Source organism: Bolinopsis microptera, chromosome 3 (assembly GCF_026151205.1).
Source record: "Bolinopsis microptera isolate Bmic1 chromosome 3, MBARI_Bmic_1.0, whole genome shotgun sequence".
Classification (NCBI taxonomy): domain Eukaryota; kingdom Metazoa; phylum Ctenophora; class Tentaculata; order Lobata; family Bolinopsidae; genus Bolinopsis; species Bolinopsis microptera.
In genome coordinates, this window is record NC_087074.1 from 14,221,751 (window position 1) to 14,242,415 (window position 20,665).

The 20,665-nt window shown below is 39.9% G+C and overlaps 2 protein-coding genes across 2 annotated transcripts in view; one reads left to right on the forward strand and one right to left on the reverse strand.

The window, feature by feature from the left end:
* Positions 1 to 212: 212 nt before the first annotated feature.
* On the reverse strand, positions 213 to 1,457 carry LOC134812149 (uncharacterized). Its single transcript, XM_063819382.1, has 4 exons — positions 1,304 to 1,457; positions 989 to 1,096; positions 783 to 863; positions 213 to 502 (listed from the first exon to the last, which is right to left on the reverse strand). Exons 1-4 carry the CDS (start codon positions 1,368 to 1,370, stop codon positions 330 to 332), a joined length of 429 nt encoding a protein of 142 aa, XP_063675452.1. The 5' UTR covers positions 1,371 to 1,457; the 3' UTR covers positions 213 to 329.
* Positions 1,458 to 2,852: 1,395 nt separating this feature from the next.
* Positions 2,853 to 20,665, forward strand: part of LOC134813642 (calcium/calmodulin-dependent protein kinase kinase 2-like) — a 68,355-nt gene continuing 50,542 nt past the window's right edge. Inside the window, exons 1-6 of the mRNA XM_063821524.1 lie at positions 2,853 to 2,977; positions 3,130 to 3,365; positions 3,505 to 3,717; positions 3,882 to 4,075; positions 4,226 to 4,337; positions 4,442 to 4,558. Coding sequence (XP_063677594.1) covers positions 3,130 to 3,365; positions 3,505 to 3,717; positions 3,882 to 4,075; positions 4,226 to 4,337; positions 4,442 to 4,558 — 872 coding nt within the window. The 5' untranslated portion in view covers positions 2,853 to 2,977. The remainder of the gene's footprint in view (positions 2,978 to 3,129; positions 3,366 to 3,504; positions 3,718 to 3,881; positions 4,076 to 4,225; positions 4,338 to 4,441; positions 4,559 to 20,665) is intronic.

The following is a 20,665-nucleotide window of genomic DNA, read 5'->3' on the forward strand; positions in this document are numbered from 1 at the left end:
CACCATTTTAGGAGGACTTGATTTCTTTTAGGGGTTTTGAATATTATAATGGTGTAAACAGTTTCTTAATAATATAATAATGATAAGTCAAATACCCTCGATTGATCCGCAACGTATTATGATGTTTATAACAACAAAGCTCAGGTTAAGTTTAACGTAATAACATAACATCTACAATCTAAAAGATTTGTAATAAATAAATATGAAGACAATTACAAAGATTATAAACAAAATTAAAATAACTGTTTAAACAGGCATACAAAACTTAAAAACCTTGTGAAATCACTATATCAAATTTGGAATTACCAATACCACCTAAATTATAAAAGTCAATCACAATTAATCTTTCTATTCATTTTCGCGCTAGCTTCTTTCACAGAACCTGCATTGTCAAGGATGGCCGATTTCTTTTTGGGAACAGGCTTCTTATCCGTAGATTTCTTCTTTGTCGATTTCTTTGGAGCCGTTTTCTTTATGCGTGGTTCGTTCAGCTTAAATCTTCCTTAATTGGGAAGGTGTTAAAAGATCTTCAAACAATTACGATATTCTAATTGAGCGCCCAACGGTTAAAAGTCACTACAGATAAAACCGACAAACACCAATTTAAATTCGGCGTTGTAATTGCCATCATCATTGCCATTATTTTGACTAGGTTGAGTGATAAATCATAAAACTGCTGTTCTTTTAGCAGCGACATGGCCGATGTAAAGAAATTAACGCGAGATGGGGTTACAGCTAAAACATCATCTTACGACCAAATTTGTTCAATGTGCGGGATTTACCTATCAGACCAGTGGCAGTTCCTGACAGTTTGATCAGCTCCCCTTCGTTTATCATCTTCTTTATTTCTCTCTTCATATCTTCTGAAACACAATAAGTTTCGGAAGTCAAGAACGTACAATCTTCCTCAATTAAATTAGTGGTTCAAATCAGAATCCGACACAACATTAAGGCTTAATAATTTGTGTCAAAAGTACTTACAACTTACGTTTCACACGGTCCTCATTTATATTAGATTTAGGGAAATCATTGTGTTGTATGATGAACTTTATCACGGATTGAGCAGTGTTTCCTCTGTACCTTTTATTGGTGCTCGCTGTGTACGGAGAATGTCAGACTATAATATAGACTACTAATTTCTTGAATAATAAGATGCCAAAGACTAGTTTATTTATCATTTCCACTGTTTATATTAAGGCTGTTTATATTAAGGCCATTTCGACTGAGGATCGCCCAAAGTAAAAAGTAAGTATATTAAGGCCTCGCGAGACATACAAATTATCAACTTGAAAAATTTACTTACAGTCTGTAAATTGGTCTCTTTGTTGCAATTGTAGCTCCTTCAGCTCCAACACTGCCTCTTTTATCATTATATTACATTTTGATCTTGAATATCTGGCAATGACCTTCTTTTTGGAATTGATTTTATTTTTGACGATGGACTCGTCCGTTTGAGTTTCACTTTTTTGAGTTTCACTTTCTTGAGTTTCAATTTCTTGAGTTTCACTTTCTTGAGTGACGGGCTTGTTGGTGCTTGTTTCATTTTCAGTATTGTCGGCCATTATCTAGAAATAGTTTGATCAAATATGTGAATTTCAAAATATACAGACCGCTAAGAAAGGTTGACATATATAATGGCCTTAGCACCCTCTGAAGCTTTGCTTTTCAAATGCATGCAGTTAAACCGGAAAATACTGATCGCTCTCATGAAATCTAGAAATAAATATTTCGACGTGAAATTTATGACAATTTTAAATTGATAACCCAAATCAGAACAAATGTAATTGATTACACCTAATTAATAACATTAATACTTTGTTATAAGTATAACTTGTATGAAAAGCATTAATATTATTAACAAACCATCATTTTGTCTAATTCTATTGCAGAGTTCAGTGTGGAAAAGCGACACGCACATAAAGCTATCGGGAGAATGAAAATAACGGACAGACGTGAAACGCGGAAAAGTATTAGTAACGCGAGTGGTGTCACGTGGTTTCTGTGTCACGTGGTTTCTATCCCACCAATGGCGTACTTATCTCGGCTGATAACCAAATTAAACTGATCGTAATAATAACCCGCGCAAGATGGAGAGAATTCACCGTTGTATAAAGATAACGAAAAAGATAAGCAATGCAAACGCGATAATGTGTACATATTGCCGAATTTCGATAAAGCACCGTCCTCTATTTTCCAGTTCGACTGGACACGTGACCTGCCACGTGGCTTGTCCCCTGCCCACGAGTCATCAATTCTACACAAAGCGCTACTAAAACGGCACACTTATACGTCCGATAATAAATGTAATCCTACATTCTATTTCTATACAAACTGCCTGAAAACCGAAGATATACACTTCTAAATGAACACGAACGTAACTCTTCAATATCATAGTTATCTGTTATACCTTACAACATCTGTTGTAATTTAGTGTTCCCTATACTATCCTTGTCACATACGGTCTGTTTCGAGACCCATATCTCCTGGGGGATCGATAGAATCAGTCCAATCCATTGCAGAGATAACTAAAATTTCAGAAATTGGAATCATGCAGTTAAGGAAACCAGAGGAAGGGAGTACACCAGTCTCAACAATTATAGAAAGTGAATCAGCGAACCAACAATACTCTAGAGGATTCAATCCTTCAAGGTTTGACAAGTTTTGTCATAGAATTTGAAAACTTGCTGTTATGATAAATTTCAGAACAAGTATTTGCATAAAAAAGAAATAACAATGAACAAATTATTGATCGCGAGTAAGACTATATAAAGGAGCACATACAGGGTAAATTATCAAAAGTTGCTTAAAATGTGCGTTCACAGTTCTAACAACATTAATGCACGTACAGTGTGTTGTGTTCCCACTACACCACGTGGGAGAGACACTCCCAGGAGCACAACAACTACCGGGTCTGCTGTCCTACACCTCCCCAAATAAAGAGTCCTCCTCCAAACCGCAAGTTTTTTCACATGAAGAGGTGCTCTTTTAAGTTTATTACAGCGGGTTGTTATTTGATGAATGAACGAATGGAGCATTCTTTACTCCCTATATCATCAAAAATCAAAGTTGTTTGTAATTTGTTTCTCCACAATTGACCTGTTGACGCATCTAACAAAATATCCACGTCAGATGTTCTCTTCAAAAGTGTCACCCTGTGAACGAGCAATCAGTTATCCTGGGTTCCTCCAACCCCTCCGGCAGTTTTTCTACCACAGAGTGGAGTTTATCCCGATCCTTGATTCAAGTAACGACGTCGGGAGCTCAAAACCGTGGGAAACCCCGCTGGTTCAGTGGGCTGGGTCAAAACCACCCTCCTCCACCTTCAAGGCTGAGTCCCCGTGTACCATCCACTCCATGCAAACTTGGTCAGTCTGAGTTCAACAACTAGCTAAGTTAAGGGCAGTTCGAATCTTTGCATCCACTTGACTAATCTGTAAGGAAGTATTTCAAAAATAAAACGGTATGTACGTTATGGAAAGAAAACAGTAAACTTATCCTTATCAGGCAAAGTACCGAGCGTCAGCCCGGAGGACACAGATTTACTCCTTCACGACTACAAGACCCTAAAGTTCTTCCTGTGTGCCACCAGAGGGCCCCCTCCATCACAGCAGGAGATGAAGGAGGAGGAAGAGGAGGAAGAGATGTCCCCTCCATCTCCCATCTTCAACCGCCGTCCAACTACTCAACCAAACCTAACGTACAGGACTTAAATTTGAGGTTCTTTGAGGATATGATTCTATTCCCCAATCAATCTCATTGATTCTTTTAATCACGTCCCAAATTTATCAATCATTAGTAATTATGTTGTAACCTCAAAATAATCTAAATCGGTCCAAGTATCCTTGACGAAATAAGCTATATAATTGAAGATTTATATGCAGGAAAGCGATGAGTTTTAGTTTATCTGAAGGTGTAAAGGAGGAAAAGTCAGGTGGTGGTAGGCAACGTAGAAGAAATGCCATCACACTGGAGAGTACCTTTACCAGACGCAAACCGTCTTCTTTAAAAAGAAGATTCTCCTCCTATGTGCAAAATAGCAGGGTTTCCATCACATTTAAACACAAAGTGGGACCTGGTAAGAGATTTGATATTTTAGTTCAGTTTGCTAGATTAAGATGTTTCAATCATCTTGTATACTTAAGGTGGCAAGTGATTCAGTACCACTGCAATTGAAGATGTAATTTCGCGGACCCTAATCAAGGTTAGAACAATCTCAACGTTTCAGTAGATCCCAATGCAAGAAGGGGCTCCTTTCTGGTGACGCCTGCCCCAAGAGTAAGCAAACCTCCTTTTCGTCCAGTACAAAAAAGCAGACTTTCTTTCTCTCAAACTTCCGGGTAAACATAATTACAAAACGTTCGGGTTTACAAAATTAAACTCATTTGCTATGTATTTGTCAGTATGTTTCAACCATGAGGGTACTATTATAGCTTTAATGCAGGCTAGCTCGGTTTACGGTAGAAGAAGACGGCGTTGATAAAATCAGGAAGACCGTTAAGCAGACAGTTTCCATACGGAGATGCAAGTCAGAAATCTACGATGATGTTATAGTTTCGACGTAAGTTCTTAATAGAAATTAGGTCATGATCGATTAACAGAGGGAAAATATCATCATCTATATTTTAAGAATAGCCGCTATTGAACTCAAAATTCAAACTTGACCTAAATAACGAAGCAAGATACTAATTCTTTAGACTAAAGTCAACTATTTGAAAGGTCTGCCCTATTTTTCATTGATTTTCAGACCGTTTAAACAGCTTCTAATTTATTTATGCTTAGTAGGTTAAACTGCGGGTGGTCTTGACCTTCAATGTTCAAGTTAAACATTATACACCCACTATAACACATATCCACGAGCACCAAACTGTTGCAATAAGCTAACCAGACATCCACGTGCAGCTTTGAGATTTAACGTCTCCAAAACCTACGAAACATGTTTGAAAATTTGATAAACGGTATGAGAATTGTAATATACTTAGGGCGTTTTAGTAAACTTGCCTGCCGTTCAGCCGTTGTCATATTTTTGTTAGTGGCGAGGCTGCTTATCTGGGTTACATGGCCGATAAGAAATGTATTAAGTTTACACATAAATAACTGATTTGATATTATTAATTTGCATATTTGATATTTTAGGACATAATTAATTTTGTTATTAAAATGTTGACCATTGTTAATGATCTGGCCCGGCGCGCGCTACTTCGTAGCACTTGCCGTCGGGCCATTTCGAGAAGAAAGCGGCGCGCGCTACTTCGAAGAAATTTAGACGAGTAACATCCGTCAATTAAAATGCCGATACATTTTAAATTTTCACCATCACCATGTCCCTATCCGACCTTTACAAACACATTTTAAGAGTAATCGATATTATTATTCCCTGTTGTTTCATCGAATTTTACTTGAAAATCTTTAAAAGCATCATAGTTATACATACAATTTCTATAATTTTAGGTAACAAATATTGTTCATCAAACTATCCGATTGAACTGCAGCTGTTCCGAAGACACGCTTTGTAACATAAACTAATTACAACGTGTTACATATCTGTTACACTTCTCCTGTCACCAGATGGTTGTCACTATCCAATAACTCAATAATATAAAGCTATTTAACATTATTTCATTGTAAGAGCTCAAAGACGAAAATATCAGTTCCTACAGAAGTTGTTGTTGAGATTACATTTACAGATTATGTGCTTGTTTTGCAGGGTCAATGATCGTGGAGTAAGAACTTATACGGATACCAGCAGTACCAGTAGCAAGGCTTAACAATTTCCTCGTCTAGACGAAAATTAGAAAATTAGAGAAATGTGAGAAATGCCCAGTTATTGTAGCCCAATAACCAAAGTTTTAGTGTAGAATAGACAGTACACACTGTAGACTCTGATTATTATAGTATCCCTGCTATAACAGACACTATCTGGAATATTAATCAGGTAGAATACAGGTAGAATACAATTTCAATGCAGGTAGAATGCAGGTAAAATGCCAGAATCTTCCATGTGCCTCCACTAACTGAACCTTTACAACAGCTCATATCATGAACCAAATTTACTACATGACGCTGCGAAACCCATTCATTCCCTCGGACGTCAAACTCAAAATTATTCTAGATCATTTTTGGCATTTACGGAACACATAACTATAAAAATACGGGAGACGTGCTCTGCAGCTTTCTGACTCACATTCTGTGCGGGATAAAATACCAATATATTTTAACTAGTAGTATTGTAGTTCTCTCTTTACACCACCTGTCATCAAGATATATTATGTAACTGCGTGCGAGTGCAGTGTACGAGCTGCTTTCTTTATACTACACTTCTACTTTTGATATCTAGTGTCTGTTTACGGGCTGCTTTCTTTATCTACAGGTCCTACACTCCTACTTTTATTATAATGAACGAGCTGCTTTCTTCTTTTCTATTTGAGTGAACAAGCTGCACTTGTAGGTCTTGTACTCCTAGTCCTATTTGAGTGTACGCTTTTCTTTACCGACACGGCTCGTACCAGTTTACCTGGGGACCCCAGGCTATAATGTTCATAAACATAAGGATTAAAGATTTGGCGGAATGACAGGCTGAGCGCCGCCCAGTAAGTACCAATGAATGAGTGAATATTCGTTTACCAACTGAGCAACTGGTGCTGCACGTAGTACGTCGTTAAAGTAAAATGTGAATATTCTTTTGCTTATTGCATATTTTCGTGTCTACAATTTCTATGTTACTCACTTTCATCAGAGCATTGTTCTTGTGTTTCCTTTGGTGAGTTTTTTAGATAGGTTTGTGGAATTGGAATGAATTTGTCTGAGGAACTTAGAGGGAGCAACAGTACGTATAAAAATACCACAACGATAAAATTACCATAATATGTTGTTATTACACTGACACATTAATCGGGGTTCAATTATGAACTTCTCGGCATTTACCAGCGCTAAGTACCTAAAATGTAACAATATGAGCTTGTAACAGGTGTGCAGTTATAAAGTTATAAGTCCTGGTGTAAAGTTGTAAAGTTGTGATGATGAATAACTATAAGCTGCACGATCCATTCGAAATATTATTATTTGTAATTTTCTCATAAAATCTGTCCAAGCCAGGCAGAGTAAATTTGTGATTAATATTATCAGACCATACACATAATAAATAAGGCTGATTGGAAACATGAGAATGCTGAAACTAGGCTTGTTAAACGTTGCTCTATTGTCCTGGCGGCTCTGTTACCACGACAGATTACATGTCGTATTATACCATAGCCATAGGAGAGTGATCAAGCTCATACCAATGAATTGTCGACCTTTTAATCTCATTTCTGTCATAGAGCAATTTACACTTGACAGCGATAGATTGCTGGCCTAGTTGCCTTTATACATCACCATTCTCGCCACTGTGCAAATATATTTTATATTTGTACAATGTACAAATATAAAACATAAAAGCTCGCAACATGTACAATGTACATGTTGCGAGCTTTTATATTTCTGTCGTGACAGTTTAATGATTCTCTTTGCGGTTATTTCGCCGAGGTAAAAATATAATTGTTACCGCTCTTGGCAGGTTCAAGTGGAGCTCTTTGACGGGCCGTGATCGAGCGTTTGCTTTCGGTATCTTAATATGTGTTTAAGTAGTTTATTTAAATCATGGCATGCCCATTTATATGACCCTAATTATGCCTGACTAGTGACAACCCTAGGTATACAATGCCTTTAAATCATACTGAACCGTCAAAGATTGGACAGCAGAAAATGAAATTTAATTGCAAATATGTTGTATTATGAATTTTATCATTTTTTATTAATTCTACAATATTAGCTATGCTTCAGGATAATACATATTGCGACTGCAGTGAACTTAAAGTCTAATTTCACCCATTATAGCAATAGTATAGAATCCACAGCACTGTGTTTGTCCGGACTGATATTGTAATCTTTAGCATTACAGCTATAAACAAAAGCAATTAATCAGTTTGCGTCAGGGAGATAACCAGCGATAAGCACCGCTACCTAATAATGTTCTCGTCTCTGAACGACTTAAATTCATTAGCCAGAGCTGGCAAATCGGAATGTCATTTTTTGCTTCCGTTTGGGAAGTACACATATGCACAGATCAAATTATTGCCTTTTGGCATTTTCTTCATTTCCACATTATTTTATTAACAAATAGCGTGGAATTTAGTAAAACTGGGTTCGGAAGGTCTCAACCAGTAAATTAATTTACCGGAGAGTCAAAGCTTATTATGTAAGAATACATTTTTTATTTTAAAAACATTGAAGGACTTTTGAGCAATACTAATGAAGAAAATAAAAGTATAAATGTCCATATATGAAAAACAATCGACCGTGTATTGGAGTAAACAGTTCAATTAAACAGTAAATCAAATTCAATCTAAAGCACCGTCGTATTTATTAGTCTGTAAGGAGATCATTTTAAAGAGAATTTCTTGTCCCCGTGTGTGTGACTCGTTATCATCTTGTTCGGACACACGTTATCAGTTATCGGCTATCGCGCTATCACATTACTTCATTTATATCGTGATCTGATTGGGAGGCGCGCAACCACTTGATTTAAAACTGTGCGCTGATTGGTCACTATACGCCCACGTGCAGCTGAATTATCAGCTGATCGATGTAGCGGGACATTTTGACTTATACTCTAATTTAGACTATAGTGTGTGGTCCTACTACTATCGGTACATTTTGCTGAGTTTTTCTTTTGTTTTTCCTTCTCTTAGTTTTACCACTACCAGTATATAAGTCCCTAGTCCTTCGCCGAGAAACACTAGAAAATATTACATCCAGGTGTGATTTTAATTGCAATACCAATGTTCAACAATCACGTGTATAATGGCTCGAATCGTGAAATTTAATGCCAAAAAGCCAACATGCGTGATGCAGTTCTAATACCCACGACCGACGACGCCTCTTGCTTTATGTACAGATTCAAATATTCAATGATTTGCTGGTCTCTCAGGTCTATTGTATTATGTAAAATTATTCAAACAATATACACATAATATAGCAATGACCCTATATAAAATCAAACCTTTAAGAATATAAAAAATTCCCTAAACACTCAAAAAATTACCCTTGGCCTTGTGGCTCCAAGTTAAGATCTAGACTGTTTATATTAACAATGTTTTTTCTCGCACCTCTGTCTCCACGGAGAGAAATCACTGTTGTTCTTAGGATTTCAAAGCGAAGGCGCTTTCTGATGTAACCTACAGCATCCGAGTACCTCTGGCCAGTGTGGTACTCCATCTTACTGGCCAGCTTTTTTACCAGTCTTTCAGCTTCACTACCCATTCCACCAGAAGTCGAGAACACTAAAGGTGTGAAGCTTTCTTTCTCCACTTCAAGAACCCTTGCGTTGTAACATCGCTTTTTCTCATTTTCATGGGACTGGTACATTGCTGGGATCGATTTGCTTGCATTGGAGGGGGCTGGGGCATGAAATACCCTTACATCAAAATATGCCCTCTCTGAAGCATTCCAAATCGATCTTGCAGAAATGTCCAGCCTAGCTTGGTCTCCAAGTACTGTTCCCTTAGGCAACTTCAGACCATCAACTGGAAGAAGAACTGGCTCAGTCTGCACATCCTTGCATTTCACAGTTCTCATTAGTTCAGCAAAGGTGTCTCTCAGCGAGTTGTGCCGCAGTGATACATATCCACCGAGTTTGCAGATGAGCGCATGGTTTGCTGAGTACTTTTGGCCACACGTACATGTCTTAGGGCTGTCCGTTAAGTTCAGGTTGTACCTGAGAGCTATTGCATCTGAGAACTGTTGTTTGTTCATCAGATATCCATATTCTTTTAAAGGTAGTGCTGTTAACCAAGCACTTGCCCCTTTCTCAGCAGCTAGTTGGAACATCAACTTTGCCAGTGGTGTTGACTCGAGCTCCTGGCGTATTTCCGCTTGTTTTTGTCGATAGAAGAGATCTCGTTCAGTTTTTATCTCAGTTTTCACTCCTTTGCTTACTCTCCAGTCCTCTGTGTAGTTGTCTACCTGCTTGAGAATAGCTTCTTTAAGGGGGTTTGTGGCTCTACATGAGAATTTGTACTCTCGGTCTGCCATGTCCATCATAACTGGTATACCCAATCCTCCATATCTTGGTGGTAGAGCCATTATGTTCCTTAGTTCATCAGTGCAGCTAAACAGCCTGTTGATGATAGCTGGGATAAACTCATCGCGTGTTACTTGTTCCAGAGGAGTGAGCCTATCTGCAACTCCTGGGGTAGTTCTGCACACATAGTTCCATCTTTTACTAAGCCCATACATGTATGCACTGTATGCTATTTGAGGTTCTCTTGATGCTATATCACTTAATTGTTTAAGATCACGACACCATTCTTGAACTTTTTCCTCGATGAAAGCCCCTTTTCCTTCATCAGTTCCGATAAAGCTGCCCAGATATCGTCGACCAATACTTGTCACATTGACATCTGGGAACAAGTTTCTTGCCTTCTCTTCGTGCTCAGGCTTGACTATCACCCATGTCTTGGAAGATTTAGGGTTGTAACCAAAAAGTGGTCCTTTAATGCAGAGGTTATCCCACCATTTCCTCAGGTCTATTCGATATTCTATATATCTTCCAAAAAACAGGAGGACCGATCTAAAGCTTACTGCTAAGCAAGCACGTATTATTTTGGTAAAGATGTTACGTACTCTGAGTATTTTTCCTTTCTTTTGTCAGCAGTCAGACACATGTCTTGGCAGCAACTCTTTGAAGACAGCCGCGTGTCCCAACAATTGAGTGCTATTCTATTTTATTATCTTAGATCTTTCTGCCGCTTACTTTTTATTTTGGTATAGTGGCGCCGTCATCAGTATCATTGAATTGGCACTATCCGTCGCGGAGTAGAATCCGCGGCGGAGCCGCCGGACTCCGAGCAGACTCCGAGCGGACTCCGGCGGAGCCGCCGGACTCCGAGCGGACTCCGGCGGTGCTCCGCCAAAATGTATTTACACTGGACTCGAGTACATTTTGGCGGACTCCGAGCGGAGCCGAGCGGACTCCGAGCGGACTTTAAAGTCCGCCGCGGACTCCGAGCGGCTCCGCGGCGGCTCGGCGGAGTGTCCGCCGCGGACTAAGCCACTAGGCGAACTCCAGTCCGCCGCGGACTCCGGCGGAGTGCTTGGCGGACTCCGCCGGACCTCTCCGCCAGACTTGAATCCGGCGGAGTCCGGCGGAGCTTGGCGGAGTCCGCCAGCTCGGCGGACTCCGCTCGGAGTCCGCCGGACTCCAACAGAGTCCACTGACTTCCGACCTCCGACTTCCGACCCTCGGCTAAATTTGTCACGTGACATACAACATAGCATTTTGCAATATTGTGGTCAGATGAAAAGGTCGCTAGTGATAAACCTTAACCATTACCCTCACAATGTCAATAGTGTACAACTCTAGTCCTAACTTTGACCCTATAATGTATAAACGTTGACCCTAACCCTCCACCAAACCGTCCGCAGCGAAATATCAATGTCATTGACTGGTCACGTGACCAAAACAATTTTTGTCATATTATCTCATATAGGGAAGCGTTTTTAGTTTTACCCTACACGTTGCATGTGGCGTCATTCGGCCGGATCCCAGCAAGCAAAAATACGTCGACCATCACAGGACGACGCCAGCCAGCACTCTCTACGCTCTTCGAGCTCCGATCGCCCTGTGACGAAGTAAGGACGAAGCCTGAAGTCCTCAGGTAACATCGACCACCGATTGAAAATTCAAAGATTTTTTGACATTAAGGTCAAATGTAAAACTAAAATCTTGATGTTGATTGATTGACGACGTCAATTTTTGAGTACAGCGCGAGCGCATGCGGAAAAGGACTGCGTAGCTAGTCAAGATGTTGATAAATATTTGGCTTGTGGCGCGATGTATTGCTCTAAGTATAGCCCTCTCGCTTGCAGTAGCGTGCGACCGCCGGAAATGACTTGTGGAACAAGCGCGCCCGCAGCGGCGCGAAAGCACATGGTTAGCTAGATGAACGCGATGTGCCTTGCATTGTAAGATGAAATCTTACTAGCTGACGCCACTCGCAGCTGTGATGTTCGCTGTTCGTCAGCGATCGAAATTTATACGCGTATCACCCGTTAAGATGTGCCACCCGACGCGCCACGCAATTTTTCTCGTTGCTCGTCGCACGTCGACGAACAACGAAGCTCGTTGCGACGCGCAATGAGCTGCCAGGCTAGGACTTGTCATACGTTGTATGACCCGCCGCGCACAAAGTGCGCGGCTCCCCCTGTATCGTCCCCCTGTATCGTCTATAGTGAAACGACCGTGGGGGTCGCAACGTGATACAAGCTAGGACATCGTCCTGGTCCAACAAATTTTGGCGAGCGCGCCGAGCAATTTTCTCCAAAAATTTAATGAGGGCGCCGACTTCCACTTTGGCTAGGTTTCTTTTTATAGGGGGTGCACGATAAAAAATAAAGTTGCTTGGGACCCTGGTCATTAGGAAAGTTCGCACGAGATGGACCTCATTTTCCCATTTTAACTTTAGAAGATTGTCACAGGAAGAACTTCTAAGATAGGCATATGATATTTCACATATCTATAGTTCAACTAATTTTGTTTCGATTAATAAAAGTTTTGAAGCATTTAGTCGAGGGCAAATTGAGGCTAACGAGTCATTTACATTTTGTCTCCTAATAACAGCTTCTAAGCATGCTATAAAAGTTTAAACATGTTTAATCGATTCATCAGATCTCACTCTTTCAGAATCCAGAGAGATGAGGGAAATTTGTTCACTAATTGAGGGAAAAATGAGGCTAACAAGTTATTACTAATTTTTGAATTATTTTTGAATAATAGCGTCTATCAAAGTATCCTCTGACCTAAAATACATGATATGGATACTCTAGGTTGAAAGCTGGCCCAGCCGTCCCCTTTTTTCTTCTAATTGAGGGGGAAATGAGGCTAACAGATCTTTTCTAATTTTTTAATTATGTTTGAACAATAACGTCCTTTAAACTATCCTTTGCCCTGGTATACATGAGATGGATGCTCTAGGTCGAAGGCTGGCCCAGCCATTTCCTTCTAATGGAGGGTAAAATGAGGCTAACAGATCTTTTCTGATTTTCGAATTATGTTTGAACAATAACGTCCTTTAAACTATCCTTTGCCCTGGTATACATTATATGGATACTTTAGGTCGATGGTAGACTCCACCTACCCTTTCTGTCTTTTGATGGAGGGTAAAATAAGGCTAACTATCAAGGTTTTGTTAATTTCTTGTTCTACTGCTTCTTCGGACTAGCCCTTCAATTTCAAATTGTTTCTGCCTAACCTTTATTCAGTTGAGAGGTAAGATTGAGGCTAACTCCTGCTTATTATAATATTTTATAAGCGATAGTTTTAATGCTGAATGCTTTTATTTTCTTTCTCTAATTCCACTTTTGACCTATATGACAGCCACTTATTATTTTCAAATTCGCACATTACAAAACTAATTGCACTGCTTTTTAGAGCCCTCTCGCCAGCTGTACTACCATTAATTAAGAGGTATTGAATTAAATATTGGTATAATTCAACAACTTGACGTAGATTTATTGTTTGTGAGTGCATTAATCAGACTGATTTAGCGTTTGGCAAAAGTTTATGATTATAATTTGTTTAAAAATATTTCCTTGCGTTTGAGATGCGAAATAAAACCTTCCCTTGTAAAACTTTCTCAAACAGTTCCATTTTTATTATACTTTATAGTTTATAGCCTAATTTGGCATGATATCAGATCATGTGATATTACATGGCCCCATGGAGAGCATTGCCAGAGCAGTTGGCCAGAGAGCTCCATAGGAGTAAGGGGCCTACTCTAGCCAACAGTTCTAATACATGTCCTTCCTCAACTTCATTTTCTTATCTAACTGCTGCTGCTGCTCAGCAACTACTTGACAGCTGGCACAGTGACGTTTGTCTGCGTAGTGTATCTGTTAGCCTCAATTCTGCCTCAAGGAGGGAAGGTATCCTCAATCCAACCTCACATAAGTTTCGATAAAGTCTCAATAACCTTCGGGCTACAATTACAAGTTTTATAGTGGGTCTATAACATGTTTCCGTACATTAAAGTTAAAATGCGGTCGAATTATTTATTAGCCTCATTTTGGCCTCCTACAAATAGACTCGGCGATTTCTGAACTGTTGAGCTTGAAGAGGATGAATCAATTTTTATTGTTGACATATTAGATAGTCACAATACCGAACCTACTCGAAAATATACACAACAGTATACTTGTTAGCCTCATTTCACCCTCTCAAAAGGTAGTTAGCCTCATTTTCACGTCGAATATTTGAAGCTATAATCCCAAGGAATTTAATGTGCAACACAGATATCAAGTAACTTGTGAGTTGTTAACCTGTTACCGTACATTAAAGTTAAAATGCGGTCAAATTCTTTATTAGCCTAGTGTATCTGTTAGCCTCAATTCTGCCTCAAGGAGGGAAGGTATCCTCAATCCAACCTCACATAAGTTTCGATAAAGTCTCAATAACCTTCGGGCTACAATTACAAGTTTTATAGTGGGTCTATAACATGTTTCCGTACATTAAAGTTAAAATGCGGTCGAATTATTTATTAGCCTCATTTTGGCCTCCTACAAGTAGACTCGGCGATTTCTGAAATGTTGAGCTTGAAGAGGATGAATAAATTTGTATTGTTGACACATTAGATAGTCACAATACCGAACCTGCTCAAAAATATACACAAAAGTATACTTGTTAGCCTCATTTCACCCTCTCAAAAGGTGGTTAGCCTCATTTTCACCTCGAATATTTGAAGCTTAGATATCGATAAAGTCTCAATAACCTTCGGGCTTCAATAACAAGTTTATTAGTGGGTCCATAACCTGTTTCTGTACATTAAAGTTAAAATGCGGTCAAATTCTTTATTAGCCTCATTTTGGCCTCCTACAAGTAGACTCGGCGATTTCTGAAATGTTGAGCTTGAAGAGGATGAATACATTTTTATTGTTGACATATTAAATAGTCACAATACCGAACCTGCTCAAAAATATACACAAAAGTATACTTGTTAGCCTCATTTCACCCTCTCAAAAGGTGGTTAGCCTCATTTTCACCTCGAATAATTAAAGCTTAGATCTCGATCAAGTATAATCACTATGGATTATACTTGCAACTTGGATATCATGGACGTAACACGAGAATGTTCTTTTTTGAAAATAATGAGTAAATTTGTTAGCCTCAATTGTCCCTCGCAGTTCAATCACTCCTACTGAGTTTTGTGAGTGAGCTAGGAGGTCGCCGGACATCTCATTTTTAAGCCGTATTAATTTTCTATACGCATACAAAAAATTGAATGCGTAACTAAAACAGAAATGAAATTACGGATGTTTTAAATTTTTTTTCAAAAACGAACTTTTAGGGGTGTTTCTAATGACCAGGGTCTTGGATTTAAAAAAATTGTTTACCACTGTTTTCTAGAGACTGTGAGAATTTTCACAATACCAAATTTGTTATACCTTTTTGGAAAGATCAGTGAGTTTCGCCTAGGTGCCATATTTGATGGTGCGCGGCTTTTGGAGCAAAAGTAGCTGTAAAAGTCGCGTAATTTGACCAAATTCGTCCAAATTTGACCATTTTTGTCGTATTATTCGGATTTATCTTCAGTTCCTTAAATGAGATCATTCTGGAAATTGGCGAGGACCTTCCAATTGGGCTTTCACAACTTTCCGAAAAATTTAGTGGATATCGGAGTTGATATAGTAATAAAAATGGGGCAAAATACGCTGCTTTTAGCTGTAACAATTTTTCTCGCGCCCTCATTAAATTTTTGGAGAAAATCGCTCGCCAAAATTTGTTGGACCAGGACGATGTCCTAGCCTGGCAGCTCATTGCGCGTCGCAACGAGCTTTGTTGTTCGTCGACGTGCGACGAGCAACGAGAAAAATTGTGTGGCACGTCGGGTGGCACATCTTAACGGGTGATACGCGTATAAGTTTCGATCGCTGACGTACAGCGAGCAGCACAGCTGCGAGTGGCGTCAGCTAGTAGGATTTCATCCTACAAGGCACATCGCGTTTACCTAGCTAACCAGGTCATTTTCGCCTCCGGCGGTCGCGCGCTACTGCAAGCTTACCTGAGGACCCCAGGCTTTAATGTTGTTAATAGAGATTAGGCGGAATGACAGGCTGAGCGCGGCCCAGTAATTGCAAGCGAGAGGGCTATAGTTAGACTTAGAGCAACACATCGCGCCACAAGCCAAATATTTATCAACATCTTGACTAGCTACGCGGTCCTTTTCCGCATGCGCTCGCGCTGTGCTCAAAAATTGACGTCGCGTCGTCAATCAATTAACATCAAGATTTTAGTTTTACATTTAACCTTTATGTCAAAAAATCTCTGAATTTTCAATCGGTGGTCGATGTTACCTGAGGACCTCAGGCTTCGTCCTTACTTCGTCACAGGGATCCGGCCGAATGACGCCACATGCAACGAGTTGGGTAAAACTAAAAACGCTTCCCTATATGAGATAATATGACAAAAATTGTTTTGGTCACGTGACCAGTCAATGACATTGATATTTCGCTGCTGGCGGTTTGGTGGAGGGTTAGGGTCAACGTTTATACATTATAGGGTCAAAGTTAGGACTAGAGTTGTACACTATTGACATTGTGAGGGTAATGGTTAAGGTTTATCACTAGCGACCTTTTTATCTGACCACAATATCGCAAAATGCTATTGGCTATGTTGTATGTCACGTGACAAATTTAGCCGAGGGTCGGAAGTCGAAAGTCGGAAGTCAGTGGACTCTGTTGGAGTCCGGCGGACTCCGAGCGGAGTCCAAGCTCCGCCGGACTCCGCCGGATTCAAGTCTGGCGGAGAGGTCCGGCGGAGTCCGCCAAGCACTCCGCCGGAGTCCGCGGCGGACCGGAGTCCGCCTAGTGGCTTAGTCCGCGGCGGACACTCCGCCGAGCCGCCGCGGAGCCGCTCGGAGTCCGCTCGGCTCCGCTCGGAGTCCGCCAAAATGTACTCGAGTCCAGTGTAAATACATTTTGGCGGAGCACCGCCGGAGTCCGCTCGGAGTCCGCTCGGAGTCCGGCGGCTCCGCCGCGGACTCTACTCCGCAACGGATAGTGCCATTGAATTTGTTAAAATACTTAGGTTTTTACATCTAATGTAATATTTTAATGGTGATAGAATTTTTGAAAGCCATACTGATAGGGCTTGTGTCTGCATTTGTAATCCCACTCGATTGTGTCTGATTTTGATATTGTTTGAAAGTGCTAAGTTCCGTCTTGTACGCCAGAAAGAACGCTTTATTGGCTTTACAATGCCTAAATATCCTCACGCCAACAGTAGCACAGCTGCTTTTCTACAGAGTCAGTTTAAGCTATCAAAATTGTTTGCAAATATGACATATTCTGCAGAATGAGCCGTCTGGTTGCTAGCCTTCAGACTATAATCTTTTAATGTCTCTCAGCTGTACTACTCTGTCTCTTATATAGTACACAGATTGTTGGAGTTGTAAAGGAAGACTAGGTTTTACTTCAACACACCCAAAATAGAATGTCAGCTATTATAAAGGAGTCAAACTTTTGGACTACCCGCAAGTCAGTTTCTGTGGCCACAATCTGCATTTACTTTTAGGTGGCGTATTCAGCACATGTAATGATCATAATTCGGCACATTTTCAATTAAAGTTGATCGCTGGGATATTGCCCAATTTAGAAGTAATTCAATCTCTTCCAATATTGCTGCATATTATAAACGGCCACATTCACAGGTGCGATGTGAGTGAACGCTGTGTGAGGGGGCCTTGTGGTTTTTGTTACCAGATCTCCACCTTATACATTAGCACTGTCGTGTGTTCCATGTTAGACATGATGTAGGATGTAGGATGTGTGTAGGTTGTAGGATGCCACAATGGAGCACCCTCCCCAAACACGTGTAAACTTGTTTACTCACTTTTTTCGTGAGTTTGTAATTAGCCTCCCTCCTTGGATAATACCAGCTATAGTCTATACAGCTCTGTAGCTTTTCTATCTTTGTTTGATGGTGACTGCTGCTAAATTTAGCTGGTGTACATTTTATAGCTGTTACCGTCTTCTCGTCGCTTTTATGAAGATTGCTTCAAAATGTGTGTTGTTGATTCTTTGCTCTGAAAGTGTAACTGTAATTTAAGTCTGTTGGTCCTGATCATCTGAGGAGTGTGCTAATATAAAATATTTGCTGCACTAGTTTGATACTGATACTGGTATGTGAATGCACCTGAAATAGAATTCTATTCGGCCGTGATACTTATTTATTAGATATTTTCATAAACTCTTATCGATAATTTGTTCCTGGATTAATCTACAATAATAGTGTTGCTAATATTATTATTATTTTGAATATCTTACAAAGCAAAGGATTAATTGGATATTCATTGGAGGATACATCTCTTTCCGAAACGTGAGACAAATGATTATCACAAGTAAATCCATTGGTCGATTCTTTTGCGATAGTCTGGCGCTAACTATAGCGCTAACTAGCGCTAACTAGCGAGTAGCGCTAACTAGCCGGCGAAGCAAAATGTTAAAATTTGGTTTTGCGGTATTGCTCGTCAGTCGTCAGCTGACATTAGAAAGTGTTTTCTGGTGCACGATAACTGGCGTTTACTACATACTAGCACAGAGCACTAGTACTAGCTCGACTACATGGTCGCCTTCCATCTGTTGCGTGTTCACGTCTTCGTTGGAAAACGAGCTATTGCAATTACCTATATTCGAGCTTTTCATTTATAATTAAAACAGGTCCTTCATATTATGGAGCCAGGGTGTGGACTGGCTACACCTAGTAAAAGCACTTCCATCCATATTTTATTATAATACCCATCTAGATGAATGATGATCTGCAAATTGTGGAAACAATCAAACAATGAAATCTGCATGGTCCTGTTATTACAATGGCAAGGTCAGGCCAGGTATAGATTATTATGCGGGTGGGAGATAGTTCATCTCGCCATTCTTCTTCTTCAATCATATCATTAACAAATAACTTATATATCAAAAGAGACACGTTCATGCATGTTCAGGCTGGGAATTTACTAGGTATATTTATATAAATTAAAAGAAATTCCCAGCATATAAACATGTCTCTTATATCTTTTTAGATATAACTTTATAAGTATCTCCAGTCTCCACCTAGAAAGCACATACCTACTATTTGTGTATGAAATAGTTCGTTGTGTGCTTTCTGTGGGGATATAAACCACGGCTTTCATATACTACAGGGTGGCCCAAAAGTGACTACCCACACGCAACCTCTTAATAACTAACGTAATTCGTCTCCAAATTGCACCAAAATTTCAGAGATTATAGATATGGTTCAAACTTAGATTTCTTGAAAGTTTCGTAAGCCACGCCCAATTACAGTGGGCGTGGCGTGACACTCCCTCTTTTTTACTATTTTCTTCATAAAATGAGAACACTTTGAGCTAATAACTCCAAATTTTTTGCACACATTTGGCTTGATAATTTAAGACATTTCCCAAAGTTTCAAGTTCATTGTTTAAAATTTGGCTGAGTTATGTCCATTTCAAAATTCATCGGATACGTGATCCGAGCACTCAGTCAGTGATCTCTGCACTCAATCAGTAATCTCGTCACCCAATCTGATCAAGAGTAAGGCGTTAGCGTGTATTAATGAGGTTCATTAGGCTTTACCAAACATACTGAGGAGATGACGACCTGATCATGATTGATTGGATACCGATAATGACTTTGCTAGACAGGAAAACACCAAATTCTTCGTAAAAGTAAGGTCCTAGGATTCCACGAGAACTGATGGCGCACCAGATCGTGACCTTTTCAGGAAAATCAGGAATCACGGTCTAAAAGTTAGTGTTTCTTTGTGATCCGATAGGCCCGGTTAGAAAGATCTCGCTTTAGGATTCGTTGAAGGAATGCTCTGCTGAGGTCTAAGGCAGGAGCTCGTTTTCGGGTGCCAATTTTAGGTGTATCCATCACGTCACAAACAACCATTGTGATGTTTTCTTCGGTCCTCGCAGTTCGTCTTTTGCAGAAAAAGTGAACTTGATCTTGTGATGCATATCAAAGCAGCTTTTCCGGCAAGGGGATGGTCGGTTGAATTTCATTTAAAATTGTCGTTTAAGCTGAGGGCAGAACTCCCCATTCTCTTTGTTCAGGTAGACAAACAATCGTTGTTCCGCAGTATAGGCAGGATAGTGAACCATTTTCGATGATTCAATGGATAGTTCATTCCTTTTTATAGATTGTAAGGAACGAACCTGTGACTAGCAGGGCTAACAAGCCCTGCAACCAATCAAGCGGTGCATGTGAGCCAAACAGGCCATTAACCAAGTGCAGAGATCACTGACTGAGTGCTCGGATCACGTGTCCGATGAATTTTGAAATGGTCATAACTCAGCCAAATTTTAAACAATGAACTTGAAACTTTGGGAAAGGTTTTAAATTATCAAGCCAAATGTGTGCAAAAAATTTGGAGTTCTTAGCTTAAAGCGTTCTCATTTTATGAAGACAATAGTGAAAAAGAGGGAGTGTCACGCCACGCCCACTGTAATTGGACGTGGCTTACAAAACTTTCAGGAAATCTAAGTTTGACCCATATCTATAATCTCTGAAATTTTGGTGCAATTTGAAGACGAATAACGTGAGTTATTAAAAGGTTGCGTGTGGGTAGTCACTTTTGGGC